Raw genomic sequence first — 12,603 nt, forward strand, 5'->3', positions numbered from 1 at the left:
GATTTTCACCCTTCAAATTTTTATTTTTCATTTTACCAAGCAAAGCTTAAATATCCAAATTTTCACCAAGTTCAAAAGCTTCTCTTTACAAGTCTGCAAGAGGTATTTCAAAAATAAAGTCTTAACATTAATCTTGTTAAAATTCATTTCATTTTTTTTTTCATTTTAAAAAATTCAATAATATTAACCTTTGAGATATTATAACTAACATGAAATCCCTGTTAGGTGAACAAGAGATTAAAATAATCTAAAGGCAGTCAAATATCAATTATGAATTTTCATAACCAACCAAAATGGTAGTAGCCTTGACAGACTTGAAACACTTCTATTCATGTTTTATTTCCCATGCTAAGAAGACAACGAGAAGAAGTAAAATCAATTTCATCAACTTAGCCTATTGATCGGTTAAGTCAATTAAAACTTGGGGCATATAGCAATAGATGGATAGTAAAATGGCAAGCATAATTTAGACAACCATTCTCATTCATATCACAGACCACGATTAAAGGACATTACTTGGATACAACAGACTGGTTTTTAGTGAAGACAGGCAAAGAACATAGAAGATGACACTTTGAAGAGTTTTAAAAGAGCTCACAGAATATCCAAAAGTACAGATGAAAAGTCAGAGCAACAAACTACATTTTTATATATAGAGAAGTTTGATACAATTGAACCGGCACTCGAAATTGACCCTTCATTCGAATGCCCACTGGTTCTCCCGACGAACCTCTTCTTCCTCTTCCGGGGTGAAGTCATTCTTGATATTGAAAGTCTTCCTGATCTCTTCTGGGGTCTTTCCCTTGATCATGTCAGCAACAGTTTGGCAAGTGAGATCCAGCAAACCCTTGATGTTCAAATAGTTCGCTGCCTGCAAATAGTATGTTATAAAGCTCACATGTAATTTTCAAGGGTTTTTTCAACAAAATGGCTAGTGAAATTTAGACACCAGTAAGCGTGTAATTTAACATTGGTGCTTGCAAGCTACACGAGTTCGACTTGAAAAAAACTCAAACACTATTAAGTAATTATCGAGCCAAGGAGCTCAAGCTCTCAATAGAGCCAAATTCAAGCTTGGTAATACTTGGCTCAAACTGCTCCGAGCCTTATCAAGCTCAAGCATGAATACATACAAGCTTAACCAAACTCAGGCTCAAGCTCAAGTAGGAATGCAAGCCTTATCAAGCTCAAGCATGAATACATACAAGCTTAATCAAGCTCAGCCTCAAGCTCAAGTAGGAATGCATATGAAACACTGGAGCTCCCAAGGTACTTGAGTTGGACGCAAACAAAATTTGAACTCAATTAGGTAATAATCAGGCCGAGGAGCTCGAGCAATCAATAGAACCAAATTCAAGCTCAGTAATACTCAGCTTGAACAACTCAAAAGCCTCATCAAGCTTTTCATTTTAAATATTTTTATATTACCAAATTGTAGTTGTTGCACTTAACATATATTATTAACCCTCAGATTTAGTTATTGAACCGAGCTCAAGCTTGAATACATACAAGCTTAATCGAGCTCGAGTTTGAGCTTGGGTACAAAAATTGATATATGAGTTTGATCAAGCTTGAGCTCAAATAGCTTAATTATATATTGAACCGAGCTCGAGCTTGACTGTATTAGGAATCAGCTCAGCTTGATTACACCTTCATGAGCAACAATTATTCATTAGTTCTGCAATGCAACAGGCAGGCATCACCTACATAGCAATTCTCTCGTTGGTAATTGCAAACATATGCACAATCTCAAACACAGTTGTATTGAAAACATCAATCTTCATGCAGGGGCTTCTTGCTTATTGCTTTTTGTTAGGCAAGGCATCATCAAAGAATCAATCTTTTTCATCTTAATGAAAATCACAAATTAGGCTTTTGCTTGTCAAGTGAAACAAGACCTTTAAACCAAGAGAGAACAAAGCAAAAAAAAAAAAAAAGAACATGATAATTATACCAGGGCCACAAGCTTTACTTTACTTATGCAATGGCTTGTTTCTTCAAATTTACGACATATCTACGACTTGATAAACGATGCTACATTCGTAACCATCAACGAAATAAAAAAAAAAAACCAACAAATCACCAAAAATTGAATACATTGAAACGAAATTATGCATTATATACCCAAAACCAACCCGAATTTTTCAAATTTCCCCTACCCGCAAATTCAAAACCCTAGCTTAACCAAGAAGAAAACATAAGCATATAATTGAAACAACAAAAACAAAGAAAAAAATAAAAACGAAGGGAAAAGGAGAATAAGAGGTACTGACCAGAATGAGATCAAAGAGAGTGGCTTGATCGACCTTGACAAAGTCAGCGTCCCAACTCTTGAGCTCGTCATCGGCGGATCGATCGTCTGTCTTAGGAGCCTCGACGTGTTTCTTGCAGTACTCGATCACCTTCGCTAAGATCTTGCTCGTAACATTAGGCAAGGGTATCCCGTTATCAGCGCAATCGTCCTCGATCATATGCTTAATCGTCTGCGACTCCAACGCCACCGCTTCATCAACCTCGAATGATTCGCCGTCCGAGCTCTTAAGGGTGATCTTCCTCCCCGACGACGACATTTTTTGCTACCGATTTCCCAAAAAGATTAGAAAACGGGAATTAAATAATCAAAGGTTTCTTTTCTTATTGACAATAAATTAGGGATTTTTATAGAGGGTGAGTGATGGGTGGTATTGGGATTGGGTTCGGTTTTTTTATGGAACGGTTGTGATTTGACACGTGGCGCCAAGTTGTTGTTTTGGATTCTCATCGAACCATTACATTGTAGACACGTTTAACACAATAGAAAAGGTATTTTCAACGTTTTAATTTGGGTTAATTGCATTAAGCATCCCAAAAGTTTTTCTCTGATTCTAGATTGGTGTTCTCCAAACTTCAAATCATTTTCATTGAGTCCTTAATTTATATCAGTATTGTATCAATCATATATTTCTATTAGCCTAATTGTCAATTTAGTATTAAATGCGAGTTTGATTTTGATAGAATATATTTAAAACAGAGAAATCAATTTATAAATATGTGTATATTTATTGTATAGGTAACTTGGATTTGATTTGTTTAAAAATTAAAAAAAATAAAGCTTAAATCGTGGTTTGGCCCTTGAACTATATTTTTTTCTCATTTGGTACATAAATATTTTTTTACATCGCTTAAGTACCTGAACAATCATTCTCCTCCTAGTTTAACCCCCCTTGGTACATTCTCATCGAAAGTCGATCATTTTTGGAGTAAAATGGGATGAAATTGATAGTTCATGTACTAAAGTGAGACAGAAAAGTTTTCAAAATAAGAAACCATATATGGTTCAAATGCTAAATCATGAAAAAAACTTGAAAAATGGGTAGAGTCAAAGTTTTTAAAAAATATATTTAAACACGTTAAATTTAAACTATTCATATAATATACTTCACTTCAAATTTGAACTCAGATTTTGATGACTAATTATTGTCGATTGAATCTTAACTTGATTGGCATTAAGAGGACGTGAGTTTGAGTGCGCTGAAACGCATTATCCTCCTATTTATGGGTTGAGGAGGAGCTATAGTTAATTTTAGACATTGTGTCAAAAAGAACATATACGATCAAATCCTATAATGAAATTATTCAAAAAAAAAATTAAAGGTGGCTATTTGGATCCATAAAATATGATCCAAAGACTAAGAAATGACACAATCAAAGATATATAGATGTACACAATGAATCTCAAACTTGAATACTTAAGACATCATTGGTATATCAACTAAAGACTTAAATATAAATTTTTTCCATATGGTGAATCTATAATATGTGTATATATACTTATATTAAGCTCATGACTAAACTAATATCACGAGTAGACCTATTCACGGGTCGAGCTACTCACCCAATCCTGAAAACCTGTTCAAAATTTGAAAGGATTTTGACAAAAATATTATGCTTGAAAAATGGGTTTGGGTAAAAAAATCGGATATATTTAAAATATGGGATGGGCTTGGGCTTAACACTCAAAACTCAAGCCCGACTCGACCTGATCTACTTTTTAAGTTTATAATATTTTATATTATGTCATTTTTGTTATGAATGCTATTAAGTGAATGTTCATTGTGATCAAACTTTCATCTTTCTTAACTCTTCATCCTTATCTCATTGTAACCTCTTTCCTATTTATATATTAAAAAATGAGAGTTTAATCTCCCTATATGTACACGTGAGCATACTACTTGTAACGATGATGAAAAAGAAATAGAAATCCTCTTATTTTCATCTATTATTCTTACGTTCTTTACATTATTATTATTATTATTATTATTATTATATATTACATAATATAATAATTTATACCATATAAAAATAAGTCCCTAGTAATATATAATATGACTATAATGTAAATATTAAAAATTCAAAATGAATGGTTAAATATTAAATTGAAATAAACATATTTTTTTGGAAAAAATTAAAAATATGAGTAAACCTAAAATAAACTTGAATTAACCATTTACAAATATGAGTCCGATCTAGCTCAATTGACCATATTTCTTTTCGATTAATAATATATTGTCACCTCAAAATTTGATTCAATTTTTCAACTGAAATTAAAAACTTTAGGAGTTATAAGAATTATGCCTATTAAACCTTAATAGTTCTTTCCTTCTTACCTGGAAAATTATAAAGCAATAATATTTCCTTTACATAAAAAATGAAACTCTTTTTTGTACAGATGGGTTTCAAGTATTTCTACGTTCTTTCATGCCTTTTGGTTTTGCATTATGTTGTGCAAATGTTGAAACAGTAGAGAGACAGAATGGAGCACCATTTTCCTCTGAAAATTAGATTATCCCAGTCAAAGATAAGCTATAGTTGAAGTTACCTACTTCAATGAGTCAATCATTACCTTGAAATTTCGTATCTGTTAAAGCAACATTCTACAGCAAACAAAGGAAGAGATAATTGGATATGGAGGAAGAAAGGCAATTCCTCAGTTAATTAGTTTATCCGGCAGGCACAAACGAGGTGCAGAGGAATGTGTCACAATTTTAATGGATAGCAATATCCATTAAAACAGTGAAGGCTTTGTCAAGGTACCATTTAGCATTTAGAACTGGATATATGTTTTTTTCTACTAGAGGTGGAGAGTGTTTAAAAATCCAATCAGGAGCTCAGTGGACATTTTAAACAAGACTTCATTTCAACAAAAACACTTTGCCATTACACCACGGTTGACTTTGAAATTTGATGTATTAACCCTTTTTACCATCCAAAAAGAAAAGCTTGATTCTTGTTCAACTGCACTACTTTCAGTTCATCAATTTGTTCTTTCATATCTAAACAAAAACAACACAAAACTTAATCCAAAAACCACTATACTAAATGAAAATCAGTTTCTCCTACAACAACAACATGTGCTCAATCTCCATTAATAATTTCACTAATTTACATACAAAGACAATATATACGTGTATGTAGGTTCAAAGAGAAAAGCAATCTTTTAGTACAGGTTCAATCTGGTAAGTGGCAACTAGAGTTACCTTCTATGTTCAGCTTTGATACAAACCTCCCAAGAAAATGTCTCTTCAGTACTTTTTCCACTCATGATTCCATGAACTGTGATGGTGGAGGGCTTGTTTTAGTCTTCTCAGGACCTGCAAATTCATATGATTGGTTTAAGGTTATGGCATGAAGAAACCGTACCGCAAAAATCACATGCATCGTGCAATGATCGAGTTTTTAGAGGGGAAAAATGCAATTTTCGCTTGATTGTTAGGTTCTTAGTACTATATATACGAGACGTACCGTAAATCCCACGAATCTCTACTTCTCGCCATTCTTGAACGAGGGCACAACAACAGCACATCAAATGAGAGAGGAAATCATCGACAAACCCGCCCTGCCAAAGGAAGAAACGCGTAAACATTTTAAGGGTGCTGAATTTTGAGTGACATTGAAATTTATTGTGGAGGAAGTAAAGATAAACAGCGAGGATCATATGATGTTAGCAAGTAGAAGTACCATGAAGCCCTTATACTAGAAGCTAGATTGCATTTTGCTCTTTATTAAAAAAATGGGCAAACTAGTCCCTGTAGGTTACATCAAAAAACAAACTAGCCTTGTTAAAAATTTCATCAATTTCTCCCGTTAAAAATTGGTCCTTGTACATGATGACGTACAAGTGATGTGTCACATGCAGAGGTGCTCATGGGCCGGGCCGGGTTCGGGTCAGGCTCAACTAAAAATTTTGTCCACATCTGACCCGGATAAAAATGCTAAAACCCGGGCCCGACCCAACCCGTATTAATTTTTTATATTATTTTTATATAATTTTTAGATATATATAATACATTAAAAATACTAAAAACATCAAACTAAATATTTTCCAACAAATTAAAAATAATTTTTAAAAAATATGTAAACTTAAATAACACTAAGATAAATGCAACTTAACAACCAAATGCCTCTAAAATAATAAAAAAAAATTAACAAATGCCTTTAAAATAATAACAAAATTAACAATAAAATAAGTTTTATACAATATCCAAACAATAACAACAAAATAATAGCAACATAATAGTAAAATGGTAACAAAACAGAAAGAAAACAACGAGAAAATAACATTCAAAAACAAAAAAAAGAGCAGATATTTTTTGTCGCCCGGGCCAAAAATGTCTTACCCGAGGCCCGGCCCGTTTTTTAAATGACCCTTATTTTTTCGTCCAAGCCTATTTTTTGGGCCTATATTTTTGCCCAAACCCTCCCACATTTCGGGCCGGGACCGGTGGCCCGACCCATGATTAGGTCTAGTCACATGTAATTGTCTAATTATTTTGTCAACTACACCAACTTTTAACAGTAGAAATAGATAAATTTTTAACAGAAAGAATTAGTTTGCTATTTAATCTAATGTACAATGACTAATTTGTCCATCTTTTGAGTAAATAGAGCAAAATGCAATTTGACTCCTAGTATAAAGGCCGCCTTGATACTTTTACCGATGTTAGCATGTTTTTGTCATTATATTGATTTATGGATACGGCTAGCCATATACTTCTGATAACTACAACTAATAGAAGATGGCATATGGCTTAATCACGGGTATATCGTATGATAAGTAATGGGGCCAAGGTAACAGAACCAAACCATATTCGTCCATGGAACATAAAAATAGCAGAAAACTTGCGATTCAAGGTTTTATATTTTAACCAAGTAGATTACTCTTTTAATGGCAGAGAGAATACCGTAATGTTCAATGCCTTGCGAAGCTTCCTTCTAACACAGCAAGTGTAGCAACAGCACGACAATATCAATGAATACGCCATTAATTCGTTGCATGCTTCAGCAGAAGCTGCAGGAAGTTTCGGTGTAAGTTTTGAAAACCAAAGCAATACCCAAAACCAAAAATATAAATTTAAAGGTGTTGCAATCGACATAAGGTTTGCAAATAGCAAGCCTACACGGGAGAAGGTAAAATCCTAAGGAAAGCTGGATTCTCGTAGTAAATTATGCATGGGCGCTAAGCAATATAGATCAAATTCGTGTACAAATGAAAATAATTATGTACCAGACAGATTATCAACCGAGCTATAATGAAACAACCGAGTAATAAAATATGATCCACAAATACTTACACATATGCCTGTTTGTTGCAACGGTAGCAATCTTTGAAAACGTACCACAAGGATAAAAGAATGTCTTTATACCTGCAATGAGAAAGGTGGCTTAGGAGACCAGACGATCAGAAAAACCGTACGGTCAGTTTCACCAATATCTGTCCTAGAAATCTTACAAAAGATCGTTCCGAGCATAGAAAGAAGACATTTAACGCTTAGCAGGGCAGCAATGACATAAAAAAGGACTTACACAGAGATGGTTCCGAGCAACAACCGAGCAAATCAGCATTCCATTCTTCATACCGATGTGATCCTCTATCGGAGAGTAGATCATGTCCTGATGAAACTGAAGAAGTGTTTCTGAAAACATATGACAAAAACTTTAGAAGCTGCACTCAGCTTCAAGTACACGAAATGCATAAACTATGAAAGCATATTCTAAGGGACAAAAACCGAAATAAATGTCAAACACATTGTACAAGGAAAAACAACCTTGAAGTCATGCGAGAATCAGGTTTCTTAGGAGAGTTATCATTGTACGAATGACCGTTTTCATTATCGACATCTGAGTAATTACGCTCCACTTTCTTAGACACTTTTGGGGATGAACTCTTATCAGGAATAGAAGCTGCAACTTCCGTTACATCAAGCAAATGCTGGATTACTTCACACTGCTTCACATCGTAATTAGCTTGCGAACGTTGTAGCTCCAATCGAAGCTTTTCATTTTCCTTTTGCAGCGCTTCATTAAAACGCATGTTTGGGTATGAACAAGAAAGAGTTTTTTTCAAGATCATGGTATCATTTTCCGAGGGTTCGGGTTTCATTATAACATCTTGCACCCTTCTATCCTCTTCATCTAATGTGTACTCATGTTGATCTTTCTCGATAACTTCGAGTCTCTCCTGCATGATAAACATTCAAATAAATATGGCAAATACCAACTACTCATAGCACTTCATTGAAGTTACTCAAGCCATGTATATATATGGATAAACTTATTAACACATTTTCGAGATTAGTCCATGCCCTGACTCGATAAACTTCGAGTCTCTCCTGCACGTTAAACATTCAAAATAAATATGGCAAATACCAACTACTCATAGCACTTCATTGAAGTTACTCAAGCCATGTATATATATGGATAAACTTATTATCACATATGCCCTGACTCGAAGTCTGCAGGTTAAACATTCAAATAAATATGGCAAATACCAACTACTCATATCACTTCATTTAAGTTAATCAAGCTATATATATATGCATAAACTTATGAACATATTTTCGAGATTAGTCGATACCCTGACTCGAGCATTATCAACGAGAGTGATAAGAGGAACGATCTTCAAATACCGGTCGATTTCGCTCTGTGCCTTCCTAAACTGATAAACAATGTTCCATCCCATGGCCAAAACATACAAATAGCTTCTCTCTTGACAACTATTCACCAAAATGTAAGACCTCCTCAATGCATCCTCGAGCTGCTCCAATGGCTCCCTCGTCTCAGGGTACTTCTTAAGCTCCGAGATCCTGAGCTGCTCCAACAAGTTACCGATCAACTTCAGATGCTGAGCGAATTGCCGGCAACTCTTCTTATGCATTCGAGCCGTGCTCGCCGCTTTAACTATCATGGCTATTAACCGCACCGCATCAAAGCCTGCGAGCTGTGCTACGTTCGCAATTTCTCCGAAATGTTCCCACGATGCCATCTTTTCTTCTCAAACTTAAATCTGCATTAAATATTATATCATTGCAGAGTCAAAATTGAGCTTAATGAACAGTAATTAAAGAACCCAAAAAGAAAAAACCATGAAAGAAGTCTTATCAGGGAGATTTTTTCTATTGTTTTTTCACCTGTTTTAAGCTAAAAACTTCAGTGTTTCACCATTAACAAGAGCTTTAACGTTTCCTTTTGGTTTCACCACTTGCATTGCCGACAAAACCCCAGAGCCGATTTGTTAATGGAAAGTGACGACTACGTTGATGAAACTTGAGAAGAAATAGATTCTATGGGTTTCAAGCAGGAACCAAAAGCTTCTTCAAGGATCTATACAGAAAATTAAATAATCACTCAAGATCCTCCACTTTTTAAAAGCTTAAAACAGCTCAAAAAATAAAATAAGAACTCAGTTTGTAACTAGAAGATTACCCATCAAGCTTCTTCAACAAGAAAAAAGAGACAAAACCCAAAAAAGAAAAAGAAAATCCCAAAATGCAAATAACATTTATTTGAGAGAATCTCTGAGTGAGAGCTCTTTTACAGCAAATAACAAAAAGAAAATGCACTAATGGTAGTGAGACACTCACCTACTCTTCAGAAATTTTTTTCTCTTACTTCTATGCTTAAAGTGATTCTTCTTTTCTTTTTTTAACCTTTCTTGTTTACAATCTTCGAGAAAGTTTTTTCAACAGGAGAGCATTGAATTCAGAAATTTAAGAGGCATTGCTTTGCGCAAAACGAATAACTTCACAACTCTTCTTCTTCATAGTCTTCCTTAGTGAGCAAAGCTCAAAAAATGATGGTTTATTTCTCTTTGTTACAATTTTTTTTATGGTGGTTTTTTTTACAGTATTCGGTGTTGTTTGTTTGTGGTGCAGAGAGAGTCTCCACCATTGGCGATGACAGCAGGAGCTTTGAGTTTTGTTACTTTGCAATGGAGGACAGGTGGTGTTAAAAAATTTTAAAGTGCGAAAATGTCCCTGGTTCTTTTTCTTTATTTACGGAAAATGCCAGTGATTTTCACGGACGGTAAAGTTCGCAGTTATTTAACAGTGGTGGTGATTGTCGGCAGTAAATAGTGGATATGGTTTAAATGTATTGATTGTAATATTAAAAATTAACATAATTGATAGAATAATTAAACAGTGACATGTGACGTATTTTATGTTGACTTATAATGACTAATTTTAACAACAGAAATGGATGAAATTTGTAAAGAATGATTAGTTTTCTCTTTGATCTAACATACATAGATTAATTTACCTATTTTTTAAGTATATGAGATAAAATACAATATAGCTTATAGTACAGGGTCTTCGTGGGCTTTTACCGCTTTTATATTGAATGAATTTTTTGAACAAAATATTAGATGAATATTATTATTTGGGTATAAAATATATATAAAATAATGTTATTATCAATAACTTATGATACTTGAATTAAACCAACATAGCTTGTATAAAATTATATAATATTAAGCCAATTGAGTCTTAGTTCGATTAGTATAGACATGAGTTTAGGTGCACTGAAGCGCATTATCTTCTTATTTATGAGTTAAGAAAAGACTATAAATAATTCTAATTATTGTATCAGAAAAAATAGATATTATTGTAAGATTATTAAAAAGGATTTATACAAAATCAAATTTTCAGACTTTCTACTTGGAAAGATACGGGTCTACAGTGTAACACGTGGTGAAATAATTAAAGGACACCAACTCCAGCTGGCAATCATGGACCGCTTGCTCGCTCTTGCTTGTTCGGTTCACCTAAACACATGCGCTCATAATCCATACCCTTAATTTGCTTTTACTGCCTCAATTAACAACAGCCGCCCCTACCATAATTAAGTTAAACCCAATCTCTAATTTTTTTTAAAAATTTATTTAGAACCGATAATGGATCGGACTCCATACACAAAGTGAGAGAATTTGGATAAAAATATAGATTCGAAAAATAGGTTTAAACAAAAATAGTAATGCTCGTTTTCTAAACGAGTCGGGCCTCGGGTAAGCTTTTTTCACTCAGGGTCGAGAATTTACAAAAAAAACTGCTGTTGTTTTGCTATAATTTCACTATTATATTACTAATATTTTGTTATTATTATTTGAACATTGTATAACTCTTATTTTATTATTAATTTTACTATTATTTTAAAGGTATTTATTTGTTAAGTTACATTTGTACCTATGTTAATATTATTTAAATATAAATTTAAAAATGTTTATTTTAATATATTCAATATATTATATTTTTAAATTTTATTTTTATATAAAAACTTTAATACGGAAAGACTAAACTTTTACCTCAACTTATTTTTCGACTTAAATCTGAGTCTAAACTTTTAACTCAGTTAAACCCAAACTCAACCCGATCTATCTTCCAGTCTAAAAGTTACCTCAGTTATCAAAGATGGGAAAGTTTACCATTATTTGGGTCGTTAGGTAGGGACGTTTATCGGAATTTAGTTAGTAGCAGCCTAGTGGTTTGTTTTTTTTCTTTCTATAAATGTTATCCTTTTTTAATGTAAAATATAAAAAAAAAGGTTTTTTTTTTAATATCGAAAGGGATAATAGCGTAATTAGGGCTTTAACTAAAAAAATTTGGGGAAGAGGCGTGCATATTCTAGAATGAACAACCATTCTCGTCACTGCCAAATCCCATGTGGACCCCTTAATGGTACGACAGTGACAGTGCCTCACATGCCCTCCATTGGCACATGTCTTGCTTTCCCCTCTTATGCTAGTCGCTATCCTATCCCTTGTTTTACTTTTTTATCTTTCATGTTAGCTCCATGTTTAAACAACATTTCAGGATTTTTTACATAAATAGGTTGAAAAAAAAAAAATACTGAAATAGGGTGTCAGAAAAAATATTTACCAAAATGAGTTACTTTTTTCATTGGAGCCTATTAGATAGGCGTCAATGAATAAAAAATAATAATTTTTTTGAATAAAATATTTTTATATTTTTTAATAATTTTTTAAAAAATACAGTCAAAATACTGATCAACGGCCTGGTCGGGTGGGTGGCGCCTATCGTAGGCGTCAATGAAGGTGCCTCATAGAGAGGCACCAATGAAGGTGCCTATAGAGAGGCGCCATTACTAGACCTCGTCCATGGGCGGCCAGCCCAAAAATTTCGGCCCTACTCCTAGGTTCGGCTCAAATATGGGCCTAAAATTTTGTCCAGCCCGCCCGAAAAATCATATGCCCAAGCCCGGCCCGACCCGGCCCATTTTTAAATAAACACCAAAAATTTTTAAAATAAAAAAGTATTTTAAAATAAAATT

At 33.7% G+C, this 12,603-nt stretch overlaps 2 protein-coding genes across 2 annotated transcripts; both read right to left on the minus strand.

Annotated features, from left to right (window-relative positions):
- Nucleotides 1-465: 465 nt before the first annotated feature.
- Nucleotides 466-2,655, minus strand: LOC105787452 (SKP1-like protein 1B). The gene is made up of 2 exons (XM_012613837.2): nt 2,274-2,655; nt 466-871 (listed from the first exon to the last, which is right to left on the minus strand). Exons 1-2 carry the CDS (start codon nt 2,568-2,570, stop codon nt 698-700), a joined length of 471 nt encoding a protein of 156 aa, XP_012469291.1. The 5' UTR covers nt 2,571-2,655; the 3' UTR covers nt 466-697.
- Nucleotides 2,656-5,289: 2,634 nt separating this feature from the next.
- On the minus strand, nt 5,290-10,227 carry LOC105787450 (protein MID1-COMPLEMENTING ACTIVITY 1). Its single transcript, XM_012613836.2, has 9 exons — nt 9,900-10,227; nt 9,447-9,639; nt 8,894-9,322; nt 8,085-8,497; nt 7,843-7,952; nt 7,611-7,682; nt 7,221-7,327; nt 5,782-5,875; nt 5,290-5,630 (listed from the first exon to the last, which is right to left on the minus strand). The coding sequence occupies exons 3-9, from the start codon at nt 9,299-9,301 to the stop codon at nt 5,578-5,580; spliced, it is 1,257 nt and encodes a 418-aa protein (XP_012469290.1). The 5' UTR covers nt 9,302-9,322; nt 9,447-9,639; nt 9,900-10,227; the 3' UTR covers nt 5,290-5,577.
- Nucleotides 10,228-12,603: the final 2,376 nt, after the last annotated feature.

This window comes from Gossypium raimondii, chromosome 2, assembly GCF_025698545.1.
Source record: "Gossypium raimondii isolate GPD5lz chromosome 2, ASM2569854v1, whole genome shotgun sequence".
Lineage (NCBI taxonomy): Eukaryota > Viridiplantae > Streptophyta > Magnoliopsida > Malvales > Malvaceae > Gossypium > Gossypium raimondii.